Source organism: Polyodon spathula, chromosome 11 (assembly GCF_017654505.1).
Source record: "Polyodon spathula isolate WHYD16114869_AA chromosome 11, ASM1765450v1, whole genome shotgun sequence".
Taxonomy (NCBI): domain Eukaryota; kingdom Metazoa; phylum Chordata; class Actinopteri; order Acipenseriformes; family Polyodontidae; genus Polyodon; species Polyodon spathula.
In genome coordinates this window covers 41,923,589-41,942,781 of record NC_054544.1, presented here as the reverse complement: position 1 = coordinate 41,942,781, position 19,193 = coordinate 41,923,589, and the positions used below count along the sequence as shown (strand labels likewise).

The 19,193-nt window shown below is 36.9% G+C and overlaps 1 protein-coding gene across 1 annotated transcript; it reads left to right on the top strand.

The window, feature by feature from the left end:
- The first annotated feature begins 594 nt into the window (after positions 1-594).
- Positions 595-18,195, top strand: LOC121322728 (microtubule-associated protein 6-like). Its single transcript, XM_041262978.1, has 3 exons — positions 595-1,378; positions 9,506-9,734; positions 16,690-18,195. The coding sequence occupies exons 1-3, from the start codon at positions 849-851 to the stop codon at positions 16,765-16,767; spliced, it is 837 nt and encodes a 278-aa protein (XP_041118912.1). The 5' UTR covers positions 595-848; the 3' UTR covers positions 16,768-18,195.
- Positions 18,196-19,193: the final 998 nt, after the last annotated feature.

Sequence of the window (19,193 nt, the reverse complement as noted above, 5' to 3'; positions counted from 1 at the left end):
AATAACTTGGGTTTAGTATGTTATTCCACATTATTTGTATTTCTTTTCTTTTCTTTATCTTTTTTTTAACAGTAACTTGCGCTGGCCCTGTTCTGACTATTCGGTGCTGAAATGGTGTCGATTCAACATAATTTGTTTTTACCGTTCAAGCACAGCAGCTGTTCTGAACAGATCATTACAAACATCACATTTTAACCCGACGTGCATAGCATTTCCAAGGGGACGTGGAGCACTAGTCAAATTTGGAATATGCAAATTAATCTGATATTCCAGGTCTGTTAAGTATTTTCGGAGGATATTATTATTATCAACTCTCAGAGACTTGACGTTGCAAATTCAAAACCTGCGTTGCTACATTTTCCTCACAGAAGAGCAAGTGTGAATAGAAGTGACTATAAGAAATTGATAACGATCGACTCTAAACTCAAATGACGATAAATAATGCAGATATAGAGATACTGCAATATGAAGTGCCTTTGCCTGCTTAATTTGAAAAGCAGTTCAAAGACGTTTTACAATATAATGCGTTTTGCATTTCAGAATGATATGTGTTGTAGGATATTGCACGGCGCTAGTACCTAATGCTCCACTCCTCCTGTCGGTCCTGAGGTCCTAATTTTCCATTGTTGATGGTCCTGTATGGATTAATTCTGCATCCACTGGAAGCCTTTGAACCACGTGAGGGGTGTATTGAAAAGCCCTGATTAAAAACAGGCAGTGTCTCTCTTAGCTTGGCATTGCTGCACACTAACATGAAGAAAGCGCACCCGCCTTGTTTTCTAGGAATGGCTTTATGTGTGCGTTTATAATATTTGTTTTCCCCTTTTAATATATATATAAAAACGACTATGGCTTGGCCATGCATTAGTAGGGTATGTTGCCTTGCTCGTTTCTGGAACCAATTTGATAAATCAGATCTCTCAGTTCCACTGACCATTCAGAATTACTCGGAAATCACCGATCAAGACGTTCGATCAGTCACAAAGCACGTCCCGGCGGATAGATCCCTGAGGAATGATTATCCTCTGACACCAGATCACAGAGGATCGCCTACTGTTCAGGATCCGGCGTTCAGGCGATCGTGGAAGGGAAGGAAAGAACCAAGTTTCAAACCTCGAGAGGATTACCAGCCACCAGATGTATCTTTTCAGACGGTGACTCAGTACAAACAGGACTTCAAACCTTGGCCCATTCCGAAAAAAGATATTTTTCCCTGGACCAGCAATGACGGAAAAAAAGATGGATTTTCTGTTTCCTCATCAGACAGTCCGTTTAATCAATACCCCCAGCCGGGAGCACAAAGAGCCGAGAAAGAGGAGAGAAACAGACAGCGATGGGGAGCAGAGCGATTAAACACAACGAAAACAAGCCCTAACAGGTATGTCCTGAGGCGCTGTTCTTCAGCACCATTCACAACCACGGTGATTCCCGTAACCAGGAGCGTGCTTCCTTTTAGGGTTAAAGTTGCATTAATATTAATACTATGGCTTAAGAACTTGTTTAACGATTGTTAATAATCACAGGTCAACCATTCCATCCACAAGTAACGAGTTTTACTAACTGTAATGTTGTTTTATGTTACCATGTGTGCTGTGTGAGCGACATGAACTCTTTACAGTGATTGCAACTTAGCAACCGCAGGGAGTCGTTTATTTATAAAGTTCTAGTTATTTGATTGTTCTCTGGAAATTCGCCTTTGCACTTGCATATGCTTCAGCATCATTTGATGACATATTTGGAATTTAAATCCTTGAAACTGAATCTCATAACATGTTTGACCTGCATAGATGAATTTCAAACAAGTCATATGATATTGCATTATATAGCAATGACAGTGTAGTTTATAGAGCAACGTTTTAAATAACATGTTTACACAGATAATCACGGACAAACTAAATATAGTAATTTATAAACTGTCACAGAAACCCGAGATGGAATTGTTTTCCTGTAACTCACTGAAGAGGCCCATCTATTATTATTATTATTATTATTATTATTATTATTATTATTATTATTATTATTATTATTATATTATTATTATTTTTTTTTACATGGATACCCTGGTGATGCTAATATTAAAGAAGACGGGGTTCAGCAGTACAGTTGTTTTTTTTTTAAACGTAGTGTTTCAGTGCTGTACTATGCTGTGCTGTTCTATGTCGTTATCCTTTAGTGCTTCAGCTTTATTTGGATGATTGCATTTACCTTGTTTTAATTTCCCATTTCTCTCCAGTTTCTCTGAGATACGAATGTACTAGCTTTACTCCCCCCCCCCCCTTTTTTTTTAACATATTCTCATTTTGTTGATCATTAATGAACGTTTCTGTACTGTGGGTGTTGTCAGATGATTGAAAACGAGACATTTTGTGTTTGAACTGAAGTACTTGTCTCGAGGAGTCGAATTGGTTAAAGTTCAAGTATATTTTCCTCTAGAGGAATTATCACTTTTTGACGTCACTACTGTGGTATTATGCCTTTTTTTCGAATGGCTCAGGATATAATATAGCCTTTATCCATGTATTATAAAGTAGAAAACCCTGAGAACAAAAAACTAAAACATTAGGGCAAAAAGAAGAACGAAATTACACAAATTAATAGGTCAACCGGGATTACAAAATTAAATTTAAAATCATAACAAATCCGAAAATAAGGAAAACACTGCTGAAACACTTTCAATTAGATTGCTTGAGCAGTGCGAGTATAATAGTTATGATGGCTACAACATAGTTCAAATAGAGAGGGATGGGAACTGTTTCTTTAGATGTTTAGGTGTGGTTTTATATGGTTCACAAAACGACCATCGAAAAATTAGACATAATGTAATAGAACTAATGGAAAGCAATATAAAACAGTATGAAATGTACATCAACTCAGTGACACATATTGAAAAAATGAATTTAAGTGATGGGAGTATAGATTCATGCGCTAAAGAAGCAGAAGTTCTGGCAGCTGTAGACCTCCTAAATAGGCCCTTACACGTGTACACAGATTTAAAGAATAAGGATTGTTTTAAATATAAAGGCACAATAGAAACTATTAAAAATAAGAATAATCAAATTAATCTTTTAGACAACAATAACCATTTCTCAGTTTGTATTTAAAGACAATGAAACTGGAAGAACATCTGAATACTGTGGCATAATTAAGAAAGACAGTCGAAACAAATCTAAAAGAGTTAAAATAATCCAGTTTAAAGTAAACAATAAAATGCAAAATAAAGAATTAAACAGGACTAGGACAGATAATTCAAAACAGAAAGATAGGAGACCCAGAAATGGAAATGGTATCAAATACACTAAAGATAATACAGAAGACACAGTATATAATTTATCAAGTAAAAGTTTAACCACATTCCAGAAAGCAGTATTGAGTAAAGGACTTAAGTTTATACCAACTAAAAAATAAATCGATAAATTGAATAAAAGGAGTGAGAGAGACGCATGAGATTAGCAGAATATTTTTTCAATGAAAATATCTCAGATTCAAAGGGTAATTATGAGCATGGGATTAATGTTAATAGTACAAGCACGTGGACTCCTCCGGATGGAAAAGATGAATAGTTAGACATGTATATTGAAGTAGTTAAACAAGAAATTATAGTAGGACTAAAGAAAAAAACTTAATTTAACCAATATTGAAGAACAAGCTATGAATTAAGTATAAAGGTTTGGGAATAGTGATAATGAACACAGATGACTATATGAAATCTGTACAGTGTGAATTAAATAATACAGATACATATGAAGAAGTTAAAAGCAATAGGATCAATAAATCGGTGAAAGAGGTTAAGGAAATTGTTGAGAGACTATACAATAAAGGCATTATATCAAAAGAATTAAAAAAAAAACACAGGCAGCCGCATAATGCAAGAACAGGCCTAGCAAGAGGAAATCCTAAAATGCACAAAGAAAATCACCCTATGCGAATGATAGTCAACACGACTGATAATCCAACACACATAATAGCTGAAATAGCAGAAAAACAACTTAGGTCACACGTTGATAAATTACCAAGCTATGTTAAAGATACAACACAATTTTTAAAAAGACTCGATGGTACAGCAATAGGATCTAAATTAGGAATGCATTTTGCCAGTACATACATGGGGAAATGGGAAGAACAACTACCCCCCCCCCCCCCCCCCCCCCCCACATTAACAACCATTACAAAACTACATCTACAGTACTGTATTTCAAAAGCACATTCTTTTTTCATAATTGCTGTGTAGTTCTACAGTCTTGTTAAATAAATCAACAATGTCAGTTGATAACTATCAAGCTATATTTTCAAAACATTTAATAAGGTACTGCTGAAATACTATGTCCAGTCCTTAACAAAGTATGCCTGAATATCTGAAGCTGACAGTAACACTGTATTCTTGAAATACTTGATTATATGAGCAGGCACTCAAATTAAATAAACAGTGCAACACAACATTGGTGTGATCACAGTACTCCACAAAGTGGTATAATGCAAGATAAGGAACGTACATGTTTAGAATACATGCAGTGGTAAATGTGCCTCATTAATACATAACAAAAAAAGAATTATTTAGAGTGTGCTTTGAAGATATAACTTGGTGTTTATCAACTGGCTGCTGTTGAATTCTTTAACAGGGTTATATAACTTCCCAGCAATATGGTAAAAGAATGTGATTTTGTAATGGTTGTTAATGTGAGTGTGAGTAGGCAGGGGGGTAAGTTTCCATTGGTAATGATTCTGCTAGAGGTATTGTATTGTTGCTTGCTTAAGGTGCAAAAGAGACCTGGATAATAATCATACCTTTTTTTTTTAATTCTAGATTCCCTTCCACTGTTCATAAGCTTATGGGATAAATAAAATGCAAACACTCCAGTCATTACGGATCACTAGCAGACCATGTTTCAACTAGATCCAATATTGCTATTAACCTTATCCATGAACTCTATCCATGTTTTAAGTTGCATGCACACATGATGGTTAATGCCACAGTTAGTTTCAGATGAGCACAGTTTGTTACCAGACTGATAAGGCCTCCAGGCTACACAGGAGCTCTGTGCCAATATGCCAGAGTTATTTATTTGAAAAACTGTAATATTGTACATTTCTAGATGATGTATATAAAATGAAATCTGAAATATTATTCTAAAAAGGTAACTCAGACTCTTAATAATCCAAAACTGATAAATTACCACAGAGATTCTTGTTACTAGTTTTCAATATGAACTGTGTTCCTTCTTAAACACGGTTTGATTTGCACTGTGGATTATGATCCAGCATAACTGGTCCACACCTCTTTAGTGTGTTCTTTTCTGTCCGTAACCAACCGGCAGACTGTTGACCTGGGAAGTACAAGTGTAACATGATTCCTGTAGGGTAGGCAAGTGAACTAATAACTTTAACTTTGTATAGTACCAGATATAAAAGAAAATGCATGTTTGTTTTTCAAAACTGCACATTTCAGACCTGTAAAGTGAATGGAAGTGGTAACTCCACCTTTTTTGCCCCTCCATCCTCCCCTCCTCCACCTCTGTAACTGCATCTTTTCTGGGGGATAGGCGAAGCACGCCACCTGGCCTTGAGGGCGGCTCTCAGAGGGACCCCCAGCCAAAACTCAAGCCAAACCATTCCACAAGCACAAACCAGTCTGACCCTGCGCAGTCATTGCTCCTGACAAGTGACTGTCTTATTTAGTTTGTATTGTGAAGTTATGGTTGGGGATTATGCTGGAATGAAATGTGCATTTGCACAAGACTAGCAGGAGCAGAGACAATGTTACAATGCTGAGACAGGGAAATGGTGGGAACCATTTCAGCATGAATTATTTTCATTGATGGCCGAGGATAATTATTTTTCATGCGACTGCTCGTATCTCAAATTTTGCACTCTCTGACACTCTCTATTAAAATATATTCTTTAACAGCAGTACTCCAATGGACTTCATTACCCAGCTCAGTTATTCACAAATGTTAATTAGTTTCTATTTGAATGAAGCTATAAACAGTTTTTATTTATGTATGTATTGTTTTAACTTTTTTGGCGAAATGTGACTATTTCAAATGAAATTGCATTTAAATTAACATACATCCTACTGAATTATACGGTACATATTAGTGGCACCTAAATGTACAGTGGCTCTCAAAAGTATTCACCTCCCTCTTGGACTTTTCCACATTTTATTGTGTTACAACATGGAATCAAAATGGATTTAATTAGGAGTTTTTGCCACTGTATAGAGTTTATGGCTGTAATCAATAATTTTCTGTTTTGTATTTGTAATTAATTTAGAACAATTTGTAGATTTTATTTTTCACTTTGACATTATGGACTTTTTTGTGTTTATCAGTGGCAAAAACTCCTAATTAAATCCATTTTGATTCCAAAGTCCAAGGGGGGGATGAATACTTTTGAGAGCCACTGTAAGTCATTAAATAATGTTAGGATCCCATATTTAATTATGGGTTTCATATAATGGTTGTAAATTCATATACATTTCAATAGAGGTCTATAGGCTTGCATAGGAGTAGCACCTGAATAAAAAATGGTTTGGTTGTTATTTTGGTAATGATTTTTCTAGTCCTGAAGAGAAATGCAATTCAATTCAAGTGGAAGACTGAAGGAGTAGCAGCTAATGAAATTCATAGGAATTTGCAGCCAATATGTCACATTGTGAAAAATGTGTGTTAGTTTAAATGTAATTATGTTTAATGACACTTATTATCAAGTATTGTGCATTGGTGGTGGGACAAAGAAACACCTTCAGTGTATAACATGCTATTGGCTAATAAGAAATGTGAAGGGTGTCTCTTACTGGATAAGAAAATTCATCTTGTGCAGGCTGGGTGATTACTTTGTGGAAAGGGGCTACACAAAATAATTCCTTTGTGATGCAAATTGAATGATGATTGATATATATATATATATATATATATATATATATATATATATATATATTAAGAGAGAGAGAGAGAGAGAGAGAGAGAGAGAGAGAGAGAGAGAGAGAGAGAGAGAGAGAGAGAGAGAGAGAGAGAGAGTGTTTAATAGTTATGTTTGATGGAATATATAAAAGCTGTATCCTTTTAATTTTTAAAAATTATATCTGGTACTACACTAGAATAAAGAAATCTGTTTGTAAGCCAGGCGTTATAGGAAGTCTGTTTCTGCTTTCCTTCCTTAGCGCCCTTAAAAGCAGTCATCTCGTACTGCAATAAATAAACAGATTATGCATAAAAGAAGTACAAGGAGATAAAACAATCATAAAAATCATGTAAACGCCTTTCTAAAAAAGTAAGTCTTTAAATTAACTTTAAAAACACTCAAAGAAGCTTAGTCCCTGATCTCTAGTGGAATAGAGTTCCATAATATAGGGGCATAGCAACAGAAATCCCTGTCACCCATAGAGCGCAGGTGAGCAGGCGGGACACACAGCAGTCTGAGATCGGCAGAGCGGAGGTTGCGAGTGGGAGTGTAAAAAGATAATAGATCTGACAGATAAGTCAGGGCTAGCCCATGAAGAGCCTTATATGTCAGCATTAAAATTTTAAAATCAATTCTAAACCTGATAGGCAGCCACTGCAAGGCCTCCAAGACAGGAGTGATGTGATCTCTTAAGCAGGACCGAGACAACATTCTGGCTGCAGAGTTTTGAACAAATTTAATTTTAGCGAGGATGCTATTAGACACCCCAGCGAGCAGGGCGTTACAGTAATCGATCCTGGAGAAAACAAAAGCATGAACCAGTTTTTCAGTTGCAGGTAGAGAAAGCATGAGATGCGGTCTGGCAATTTCTCTAAGGTGAAAAAGGGAAACCTTGACAGTATTCATGCGATTCAAAAATTAACCCAGGATCAAAAATCACACCCAAATTTTTCATTCTGAACTCAAGCATGGTTCCATCAACAGACAAATTTAAAGCATTGGTTTTACCGAGCTGGCGGGGAGTAATTAACAGCATTACCTCAGTCTTGTCACAGTTAAGGTGTAAAAAATTTTGCGATATCCAATTTTTTTATATCAGGGTACAGGCAGTTAGTGCAGAGGTAGCAACACTGATATCAAATGCTGCAAAAGATCCAAGAGGATTCAAATTGGCAAAGCACCTGAGTCATCAGCCATTAACAAATCTTTGCCATTGACTTTGACCATGGCAGTCTCAGTACTATGAGGAATCCGGAAGCCAGATTGAAAGGGTTCAGACAGATTGTTAGCAATGAGATGCCAGTTTAATTGCCTAGTGACAGCTCGTTCTAGAAGTTTAGCTAGAAAAGACAAATTTGAAATGAGGCAAAAATTATTAGGCCATAAGAGGTTTTTTTAGGCACAGGCAAGAATGCAGCAGTTTTAAAAGCAACCAGAACCACACCAGAACTTAGAGACTAATTTATAATAATTAACACCAAGGGGCAGAGCTGCTCAAAACAGGATTGAAAAAGAACAGAGGGGATAGGATCCAACAGACAACAGGTGGCTTTCATACGAAGGGCCTGGTCTGTAAGAGAATTAAGAGTGAGAGGTGTAAAACAGGATAGAGAGGACCCCACAAAGCCAGACAGATCGAGAAACTAAATTTTATGACAGTCAGCCTTAAGAGAGCGCTGCTCCTTGATATACCATGGCGCACGGCTGGTGTAGGAGACGTACCTAGAATTGACTGGGGCCAGGGAGTCTAAGGTATTAACTGTGGAGCTGTTGAAACACTACAACTTCTCATCCAATGTATTAGGAATAGGAAAGACAGAGTGAAGAAAGGACAGATTCAGAGAACTTAACATGATCAACAGAGCGCCAGTTTCAAAAGTCGACTGTACGCTTTGGAGTACAAAGAGAGACAGTAAATTCTAATTCAAATAAAATTGCCAGATGATTAGATATTCCTAAATCTAAGTTACTTGTGAGAGAAGCCGAAGGACAGTTAGTGATAATTAAATCCAATATGGCTTTTTTTTATGAGTTGGAGCGTGGACTGTCTGCTTAAGGCCAAAACAGTCCAAGAGAGCTAGAAAGTCCTGTGCTAGGTTACAGTGATCAGAGTCAGTGTGAATATTAAAACCACCTAGAATTACAATCTTGTCAAACTTAAAGCACAACAAAGACAACAGATCAGAAAATTCACCTAGAAAGGCAGCATTGTGTTTAGGAGGTCTATAGACAGTAATAACAACCAAGGGCTGATAGGAAAGAAGCCAGTGAAGAGGTGGGGACAATTTCATCCTCAGGCTTGCAAACTAAGATTTCTTAGTTACAGATGTTTTAAAATGAAAATACATGTGAATTAAAACATGTTTCTTTCAAAACTGCAGAGAACTTTGCAATGAATGAATGTGCATGGGAGACAAAATATATGGAACTATTTTGGTAGCTTCAATTACTTTAAGCTTAGCAAGCAAAAATGCCAACAGCACCATTTCCCACAGCATGTTTATTCTTTGGAAATCCAGAGTTAATAGGTCTTTTTATTTATGTATTTATTTATTTTTACATAAAACTAAGCCTGTGAAATTGCATTTTTGCTTTTTTGGTTTCACAGAGATGAATTCCGCCCGTGGATGGGCGCCAAACCATGCAAACCTGTAAGAAAAAAGCCTTCTTACGTGCCTCCGAGCCCCGACGCTCCACCAGAGACCAGCTACAGAGCAGCCTTTGGGGGAGATGTGTTCAAGCAGATGGAGACACTGCACGTGGACGGCAATAGCCAGCAGAGCACCTTAGCGGAAAAATCTAATCCTGCAAACATAAGGACCAAGGGAGGGACCTCGGTAAGAGATTATTACCAATTACAAAACATGACAAGCTTGAAACACGAGTTGTTATGTGCAGTTATAATATTCTTATACCATGAGACATGGGCCACATATACCACGGAAATTGACATTGCACACTGTGATTGTAGCGCTATGATTAAAAATAAATAAATAAAAATCACTTCGCCCAGACCGTTTTTTTTTTCTCTGTCTAGTTTGAGTTTTTCATGCCAACTGACTGGTATCTCAGCTCACTGAATTAAAGGGCTTACCATTCAACTAAAGGGCTTGCTCCACAGTCAAGTTTTTAAGCTTCTATGTCATCAGCTGGGGGACCCATTTCAAGTTGATATAGTCTAATGCTCTTTCGCTTTTGGGTAAAGGATTTAGTGCTCTAGTTATCTACGTGGGCAGTACCCGCAGGGGAAAGGTACACTTGCTAACAAATACTAGCAAATGAAAGATATATTTATTGATGAGATCTGTTGAGTTTGTTTGCATTCACAGAAGGGGTATGCATTGCTTTTTTGTTAGTTTTAGTTGGTTTCCAAATGAATATTGCAGCTAGTGTTTATCCATCAGCAAGCATGGAAGCACGCTTATTTCAACCAATTTTCATTTTTTAAGATGCCGGTTACAGTCTGTTGAACACAGACTATAGAGCAATTACTGTATGCACTGTTTGAAGAGAGAGAAGTAGCCTGTCAGCAACATTTAATGTGAAAAATAATGCATGTTTCAAACAAAATGTCTTACCTTGTTGACAAATAAAAAACCTAGCCAGTTGGGGGTACATGACAACCAGGGTTGAATTCCACTATATCATATACCATAATTTATATTGCTAAAATCAGGCCTCAGAGTTCGCTAAGGATCCTTTGTGGCTGTTATGAGCTACTTAAACAAGAAAGGTGCTGTAGAAAGGAGTTAGAAACATTTCCAGTGGAACGAAGAGGTTAAAAATCTTCCTGATATTCTAATGATGTACCGGAAGCTTGCTGCAGTGAAATACCTGCTCAATTTGTCTGGAAGCTGATTTATGGACAGCACACAATGATTGTATGATTTAACATTTCATTAAAATGATGTCTACCAGGATAGCACTCCTGAGGAAAGCTGCTAGTTTCTAGGAATGCCTTGAGGCAGCAGCAATTACTTGCCGCACAGCCGCTATAACAAAGGGACTGCTGTTTATCGAGCGGGACTCAATCCAGCTGGAGCTGCAGGTCATACAAAACAAGCTTAGCAAACACTGCATAGTGCAGCAAAGCATACAGCATTCTGCTATGTGTAACATGCCTGTATATACTGAGTAGCTTTCATACATTTCATGTGAGATCTTGAAGTCTGTGTCAAACATAATGGATGCTGGGCATGATCCACCGACCATGCAAACCCAGAGCAAGTATTTCAACCTCTGCACCCTAACTTTGGCCACAATACCGAAAGCTCTAAAGGTGTCACAGCTCAGATAAAATATTTATACTGCTGCTGAAAAGCTGGGCCGCGACTTAGGTCAAGCTGGGCATTCCACCTTTACAAGTAAAGTACCATAGTTATCTAGTTCTATGGTGTGCTACAGCATTAGTGTATACTAGGGATAGAACGACTACTGAATTGATAGTCGAGTAGTTGAGGTAAATAAAGTTGAATAGGATAACTTCACATGGCTTTTAAAAAAAAAAAAAAGCACTTTGCCTTGTGAGCGCCATATTATAAAACTGTTTGAATTTTAAAAAACTATTAGTTAATGTTCCAATATGTCATTTCTGTGTTAATAAATTGCAACTGTGACAGCACTTCACTCTGTCTGAAACCGAGTGCTTCACAATTACTTCATGATCACATGACGTGCGATTGATTAGTCGACTCCCATTTTCTGAGGTCGACTGTCAATTTTCTATTCGATTGGCTGATTACTTGTTGCTTTCATGAGTGGACACTGGTAATGAGAACATTTGTTGTCAATTCTATCTTTAGAGGTTGATAAGGATTAACCTCTAATTCAATCAATTTATTTAACTGAGTGAGAAATTATTGTTTCATGGTTACATGTTTGACAGAATGACAAAACAGAGAGTGAAACACCCAAGTTTAATAGAGCCAACTAATATGTATTTTATAGGCCTGCAGTAATTGTGTATGGAATACTAATAACTACAGTCCTGTGAAATTATTTTTATTATTAATTTATTTTTATTTTATAACAGATATGTATTAATAAAATAATAACTAAATAATAGTATGGTATACATAATGTTTTAACTACCTACATATTTGTTTTAAACATTATCCAATTAAAAAAATAATAATAATAATTTTGACAAACATTAGCGACAGTAATGGTAATGTACAGTCCCCCCATTCTTGGTGGAAAATAGATGCAGTATAGTATTTGATTTGACAGTGGCGAGATCTTTCAGCATCAAAATTCAGATTTACAGTGCTGAGAAAAAGTTTGTGAACCCCAATGATAATTATGGAATTTCCATAGTTTTATCATGATAGCCTTCTTGAATCAAAACCAGTCTTTTCTTAAATATCCAATAGGGTGTATATTTACCAATTCCATGTCTTTTGAAACAAAATGATGTATAAATTAGGCAAACAATGAGTAATTAAGATTCAGGGTATGTGAAAAAGATTTGGGGCTCAACCAATCCATTGTCAGACAAATAGTCTACAAGTGGAGACAGTCACTCTACCCAGGAGCGGTCATCCTACCAAAATCTCTCCAAGAACAAATCGTAAAATCATCAAGGAAGTCACAAAGAATCCCAGAGTAACATCCAAGGATCTGCAGGCCACTCTCACCTTGGCTAATGTCACTTAGTTGAAGCAGTTCTGTAAGGAGGAATGGGCAAAAATTCCTCAAAACTGATGTGATAGACTGAACAACAGTTACAGGAAACACTTAGTTGAAGTCATTGCTGCTCAAGGGGGTGCCACCAGTTACTGAATCTAAAGGTTCACATACTTTTTCACACATGGATATTGAATGTTGAATCATTTGTGGATAAATATATGTTGAAAAAGTATCATGTTTTTGTGTCATTTGTTTAATCAAGTTATCTTTATCTATTATTAGGACTTAGATTAAGATCTAATAACATTTTAGGTTTGAAATATATGAAATATGTAAAAATCCTAAGGGGTTCACAATTTTTTTTTTTTTTCTCAGCACTGTACTTACAAACACCTGGATTTGTTTTAATCTATTATTATATTAAAGAAAATTAATTGTTACATTTTTGCTATATTTAATTACTGCTATATTTTGATCCACCGGTTACATTAATGGGTTTAGGCATTTTAGAAACAAACATCTCTTCTCCTTCCATCACAATTTTAATTCCCAAACAACTTGCTCCAATTAAACATCTGCACAGGTGCCAGTCAGACCTTTCCCTTCGGACCGTGTCTATGGTAATGGCTGAGCCTTGACAACTACGATTACAAGTATTTAAAGTATTTTATTTTGTATAAACCTCCCAATTTAAAAATGTCATTATATGTTTTTTTTTATAAAGATTTTTTGTTTTATATCTGCATTTAGTTTTGTATGTTGCATTTAATTTTATTACGTGCTTTTTTGTATTTGCAAAAAACCACTCAACTAATTATTGGTTGAGTAAACTACCTCTAATGATTATCTACATAGAAAATATATTATATATATATTATATATATATATCTATATATATAGAGAGAGAGAGAGAGAGCGAGATGAGAGCGAGAGAGAGAGATCTGGTTTGTTTGACTATGTACACATGACACCAACAGGAGGTAGATAAATTTTCCCGTATAGAGAAGTCTCTCTATAAGGACACCATCCTCTTGCCAGATATAATCACAAACATTGTTTAGCTGAAGTTTCCCCCGCAAGGGCTCTATATTTGTTTTCATAAATAAGACACTGCAATGTAGATTTTAAAAGATGTGTATTTACAGTGAATCTGTTCCCAAACCAAGCTAATTAGAATGAACGCTGCAGTGTTGTACAGTGATATTCATTATTGTAAAATAAAATTCCTACGTTGTAGGTTTACTGTACTGCATAATTTATCCAAATGTGCTCTCTTGTTATACTCGGGCTAGTCGACGAAACACCGAGGACAGAAGGTGCCCTCTTGAAGACCCCAGAGATGTACCCTACTTCAATCGAGACAGTTGTCATGCTGATGTGCTGGGGAGACCGCACTGTGGTCGATCCGCGGAGCCAGCATCACAGCCATTGTGTGTGCTGATGTGCTGGGGAGACAAAATAAGCTGATCCCTGGAGCCAGCATTATACTTCAGCGGTCAACACCAGACAGAAGGATATCTACATCAACAGATGGAAAGAAACACAAATGGATGGAGATACAGATGGATCACATTAGTTTACTGTAAAGCTACGTCTTAGTTGGTGCTTATCATGGTGAGAGCTGAGTTCAAATCACCATGAAGTTTTACTCTCATGTAATGGAAATTACTATGGGTATTGTGTTCCTCCTAAAGGTATTTTCAGCAACTTGCTTCCACTCTCCTTGAAGTCTTCTTACTGAATCGTTATTATCAGACTCAGCAACCATGGAGCTGAGGTGCTTACACCACTGGGGAAAGACACAGATGATGTCAAAAACAGCCAAAGGTCTCCAAGTAGATAACTTGGAAAAGCATGGCAGCATGGTGTGCAGGGTGTGTCATACAGTCAGGGGAGAGCAGGGGAGCATCCTGGCACTGAAAGTTGCTGGTCTTCACTGAGGATTCTAGAGGGAGTGTAGCAATCCTAAATTATCTCAGGTGTAACCAATCGCCTTCAACATCACACACCAAGTTAAGTGGCCTCCACCTGTGTTAAATTGTAGGGATTGACATGATTTCAGGATAAATTCAGCAGTTCCTGTAGGTTCCCTCTGCTGGGTAGTGCATTTCAAAGCAAAGACTCAACCATGAGCACCAAGGCGCTTTGAAAAGAACTTCGGGACAAAGTTGTTGAAAGGCACAGATCAGGGGATGGGTATAAAAAAAATATCAAAGGCCTTGAATATCCTTGGAGCACGGTCAAGACGATTATTAAGAAGTGGAAGGTGTATGGCACCACCAAGACCCTGCCTAGATCAGGCCGTCCTTCCAAACTGGATGACCGAGCAACAAGGAGACTGATCAGAGAGGCTACCAAGAGGCCAGTGGCAACTTTACAAGAGCTACAGGCTTTTTAAGAATGGTCAAAGTGTGCATGTGACAACAATATCCCAAGCACTCCATAAATCTGGCCTGTATGGTAGGGTGGCAAGAAGGAAGCCATTACTCAAGAAAGCCCACCTTGAGTCCCATTTAAAGTATACAATTAAACACTCAGGAGATTCTGTAGCCATGTGGCAAAACATTTTGTGGTCTGACGAAACTAAAATGGAACTCTTTGGTCTAAATGCAAAGCATTATGTTTGCCGCAAACCCAACACAGTACATCACCGAAAGAACACCATCCCTACTGTAAAGCATGGTGGCGGCAGCATTATGTTATGGGGATGTTTCTCATCAGCAGGGACTGGGGTACTTGTCAGGATAAAATGGATGAAAATGAATAGAGCAAAGTGCAAAGAAGTCCTTGAGGAAAATGACAACGACCCAAAGCACACAGCCAAAGCTACACTGGAGTGTAAGGAACAAAAAAAGGTAAATGTCCTTGAATGGCCCAGTCAGAGCCCTGACCTAAATCCAATCGATAATTTGTAGCATGACTTGAAGAGTGCTGTCCATCAACACTCCCCAAGGAACTTGTCAGAGCTTAAACAGTCTTGTAAAGAAGAATGGTCAAATATTTTCAAATCTAGGTGTGCAAAGTTGGTAGAGACCGATCCCAACAGACTCACAGCTGTAATTGCTGCCAAATGTGCTTCTACCAAGTATTAACTCAGGAGGATGGAGACTTATCCAATTATGATCTTTCAGTTTTGTATTTTTAATATATAATTTTTCTCTCAATAAAAACCTTTTCCCCTTAACAGTGTGGAGTATGGTGTGTAAATAAGTGGAACAAAATCCTAATTTAAATGCATGAAACTCCGAGGCACTGACACAACAAAAGTTCAAGGGGGTGTAGACTTTCTATAGGCACTGTATAAGAATCATACTGGGTCCAGCTAGACATCGTAGATGCAAGTTTAAAGCAAGAAGAATTCTAGAATGATACAGAGATAAGGAAGGAATTCAAGTATGACTTGTGCAAAAAACGCAAAGGCTATGCTTGGATGAAACAAGGAATTCATGAATCACGCAAGGAATTTGAACTCACTGAAAGAAGTATACATGTTTTGTGCATGGTATATATGAAATCCTTTATGAAATCCTTCTTTATATCATTTTTATCTCCTTGAACAGTTCTCATTTTAAAATTGCATTTGAGGTCTTGCTTGTTCCCAGTTCAATCTTTGTGTAACAGAGCTGAGGCTGGGTGCTAACCACACATTGCATGAAAGCATCTTAATCATTATGTTTACCAGAAGGCTTGTCTTCATTCATGGTTATAGAGCTTTTAATCTATTTTCATCCCAAGGACAGGGGCCAGAATCTGTAACAGCAGTACATCACAAAATACTGCCTGTTACATATACATTTGGTTTATACTGGAATTACTTTAAACATGTTTCTGAAAGTTCAGAAACATGAGGTGCTCTAAAACATCACTGGAATGTGATGGCTGAAACAGGAAATGATATACAAAGTGAATCTAGAAGTCATAAAAGGGAAAAATGAGTTAGTCATACCAAGTATTTAAACTTGCACTTGAAAAATGTGCATATTTCTAATTGAACAAAGAATTTAGCACAGTGATAATGTAAGGTAAAGTGAATGCATTTTAAAGCCTGTTAATCACTTGTTTTGATAGACTGTATTGTAACTGATCTCCTCTTTTACATTTGTTATGTGTAAATGTAAATGATGTTGAAATCTGGTTGTGAATTGTGTCTGTTTTGTTTTTAAGGAGCCCATGGTGAATACCAAGTTATCCCAAAACCCCTCTGCTGTGTTTCAAAGTGGATCTCGAGTCTTCAACGTATAGAAGGTTTTTGAACACTTTCTGTGATTGTAAAGAACGACCCAGGATGCTGTATTTGTATTATGTACAAAGCTAAACTATGCAACAGGATGGAAGTTTTAAAAGGACATTTCATCTCGGGAGTGATACTGTTCAAGTGATTGGAGCTAACAAAATAATTCCATAAATCTTACCAGTTGGTCTCAGTTATGAAAGAAACACATGGTATAGTAAAGAGGAATTTTCATTTTAAAAGGGGATATCTCAAGCCAAGCTTTCAGGAAGTGTTCCACTTCATCGGTCATTTAAACTGAAGAGTGAAATTGTCCACACCCCTACAATAGCTGCTTCCCTGTTGACTAGCCTGCTTTCAGCCTGTAACATGCTTTGACCCTGGTGAAGTGAAATGACCCAGTGAGTGAAGTAGTAACTGACGTGTTGAGATTAACGGAGAATGAGATCTGACGTTTTAAAATGAAAGTACATGTTTGCTGTAACTTGTGTTTCTTTCACACATTTACGACCTAATGAATGAAAGAACAAGGGCAGGTTAAATTTATTTTGTTAGCTAACTTTACTCTTTTTTTTTTCTTCTTCGTTGTTTTAACTTTAAAAAAAAACCTTTTCCAAGCCACTGAGTAATTCCAGTTTTTGGGGATGAAATATGCATGTATTGAAATGAATTGTTTAGAAAGGCTTTTGCAAGTTTAGAAGCCAACAAAAAATGTGTCCTGTGATAATTTTTGTGTGTGTTTTACTGAACTGGAATGATGATAAAACATTTTGTACATAATAATGATTTTATTTATAGAAAATCCACAAAGTTTTAAAGTATAAAGCAGTTTATGTAAACTGAAACATGTTTGATATGCTGTATACCTTGTTAAGTTTGCTAGATTTGTAATCTCGGGAATTAGGTAATTCGTTGTTGTCTTTTTAAGTCTCTTTAATGCGAATGTATATTTAAACAACATGAAATACATTGATTTAATGTTAAATGCCACCCTTTGTCCGCTGGTGTTTTCGATCAAATAAAACAAATGACATTCTTAAAAAGTGTTGCTTCTATAAACAGAGTTCTTGCGCTTCTACATTAAAGAGCCTGTTTCATTATTAAAATGTTAAGGTGTTGTACTCACATTCTTTTTATGAACAATGTTCCCTTACCTGAGAGAGTTTTTGTTGTGTTCTGGTATTCTATTTATTTCCCTCTTCCTTTTGTAGACTACTGGGAAAAGGACTGGAAATAAATATTCTAAAATCAAAGTGCATCTGGGAAGTAGGATATGATTATTTAGTTGGATTAAGATGAACCTGCATAGAAGTAAACTAATTCAAAACTGTTACCTTGACAGCTGCCCATCTGTGTGTCACAATGTTTGCATCTATCTGGAGAGCTGCTTATGCAAAAGCAATTCATAGCACCAAAACATCAAATAGTTTCATTTTAATCATTTGAGCAATAAAACATAAAATAATCCTTAACAAATTATAGTGAACACAAAATAATACCAATATAAACGAAAATAAAACATGAATATTTTGTTTAAATCAAATAAAAAGGTGATCTAAATCACAGTGAACAAAATGATAACTTGCAGTATTGTAAATATACAGAATAAGATACAATATGCATTTGGTATGAGGTTCCACACCATTTCATCTGTTATCAAACCTCTCTTCAGCATGAGGCATTTGATTTTCATCCACATGACCTCTTGGAGTGCCTTATCCACCCCTGGCACTGCTGCACTGTGATGTCACTACATGCCCAGACTACGACAAATGTTACTCCAGCATTTGGATGTACGAGGCGATTATGTAGAACATCCAAAATATTCAGCAGATGGGCTGAATTTTATGGCCCTAGGACATGATTTTGTGCCACAACTCCATTTTTATATGGCCGCACACACTGTTATATTCCCGCTCCGCTGCCCCTGGGACTGACATGCTGGCCAATAACATTGCGACCACGGCGCCGACGTTTGGCCAGATTGAAGCCCGCTTCGTCAACATAGAGGAACTCAGGTTGGTTAACTCCCACATCCAACTCTATCCTTCTCTGAAAAACAAGATTCATTCATGTGATTTACTGTCATTTCACAATTCACAGAACAATGCTGACAGCCCTCCTACTGTCCTGTAGAACACAGGCCACATATCAAAATAATATGCACAAAGACACACAATTCTCAGCCACAAAGCATCTCACTGTTCATATCATCACTGTAGTACTAGCACAATTACTGTACACTTACCTGAATGTATTCACATCGCAGTTCTTTCACTCTCTCCTCATCTCTTTGAAAAGGCACCAAATAAATTTGTTTCATAGCTATTTGGTTGCTTTTCAATATGCATCCAGTTGTGGTTAAACTTATGATATCAACCCCTTCAAACATGTCAACATCTGCAATGATATTTTGCTGGATGGCCTTTAGGCGAAT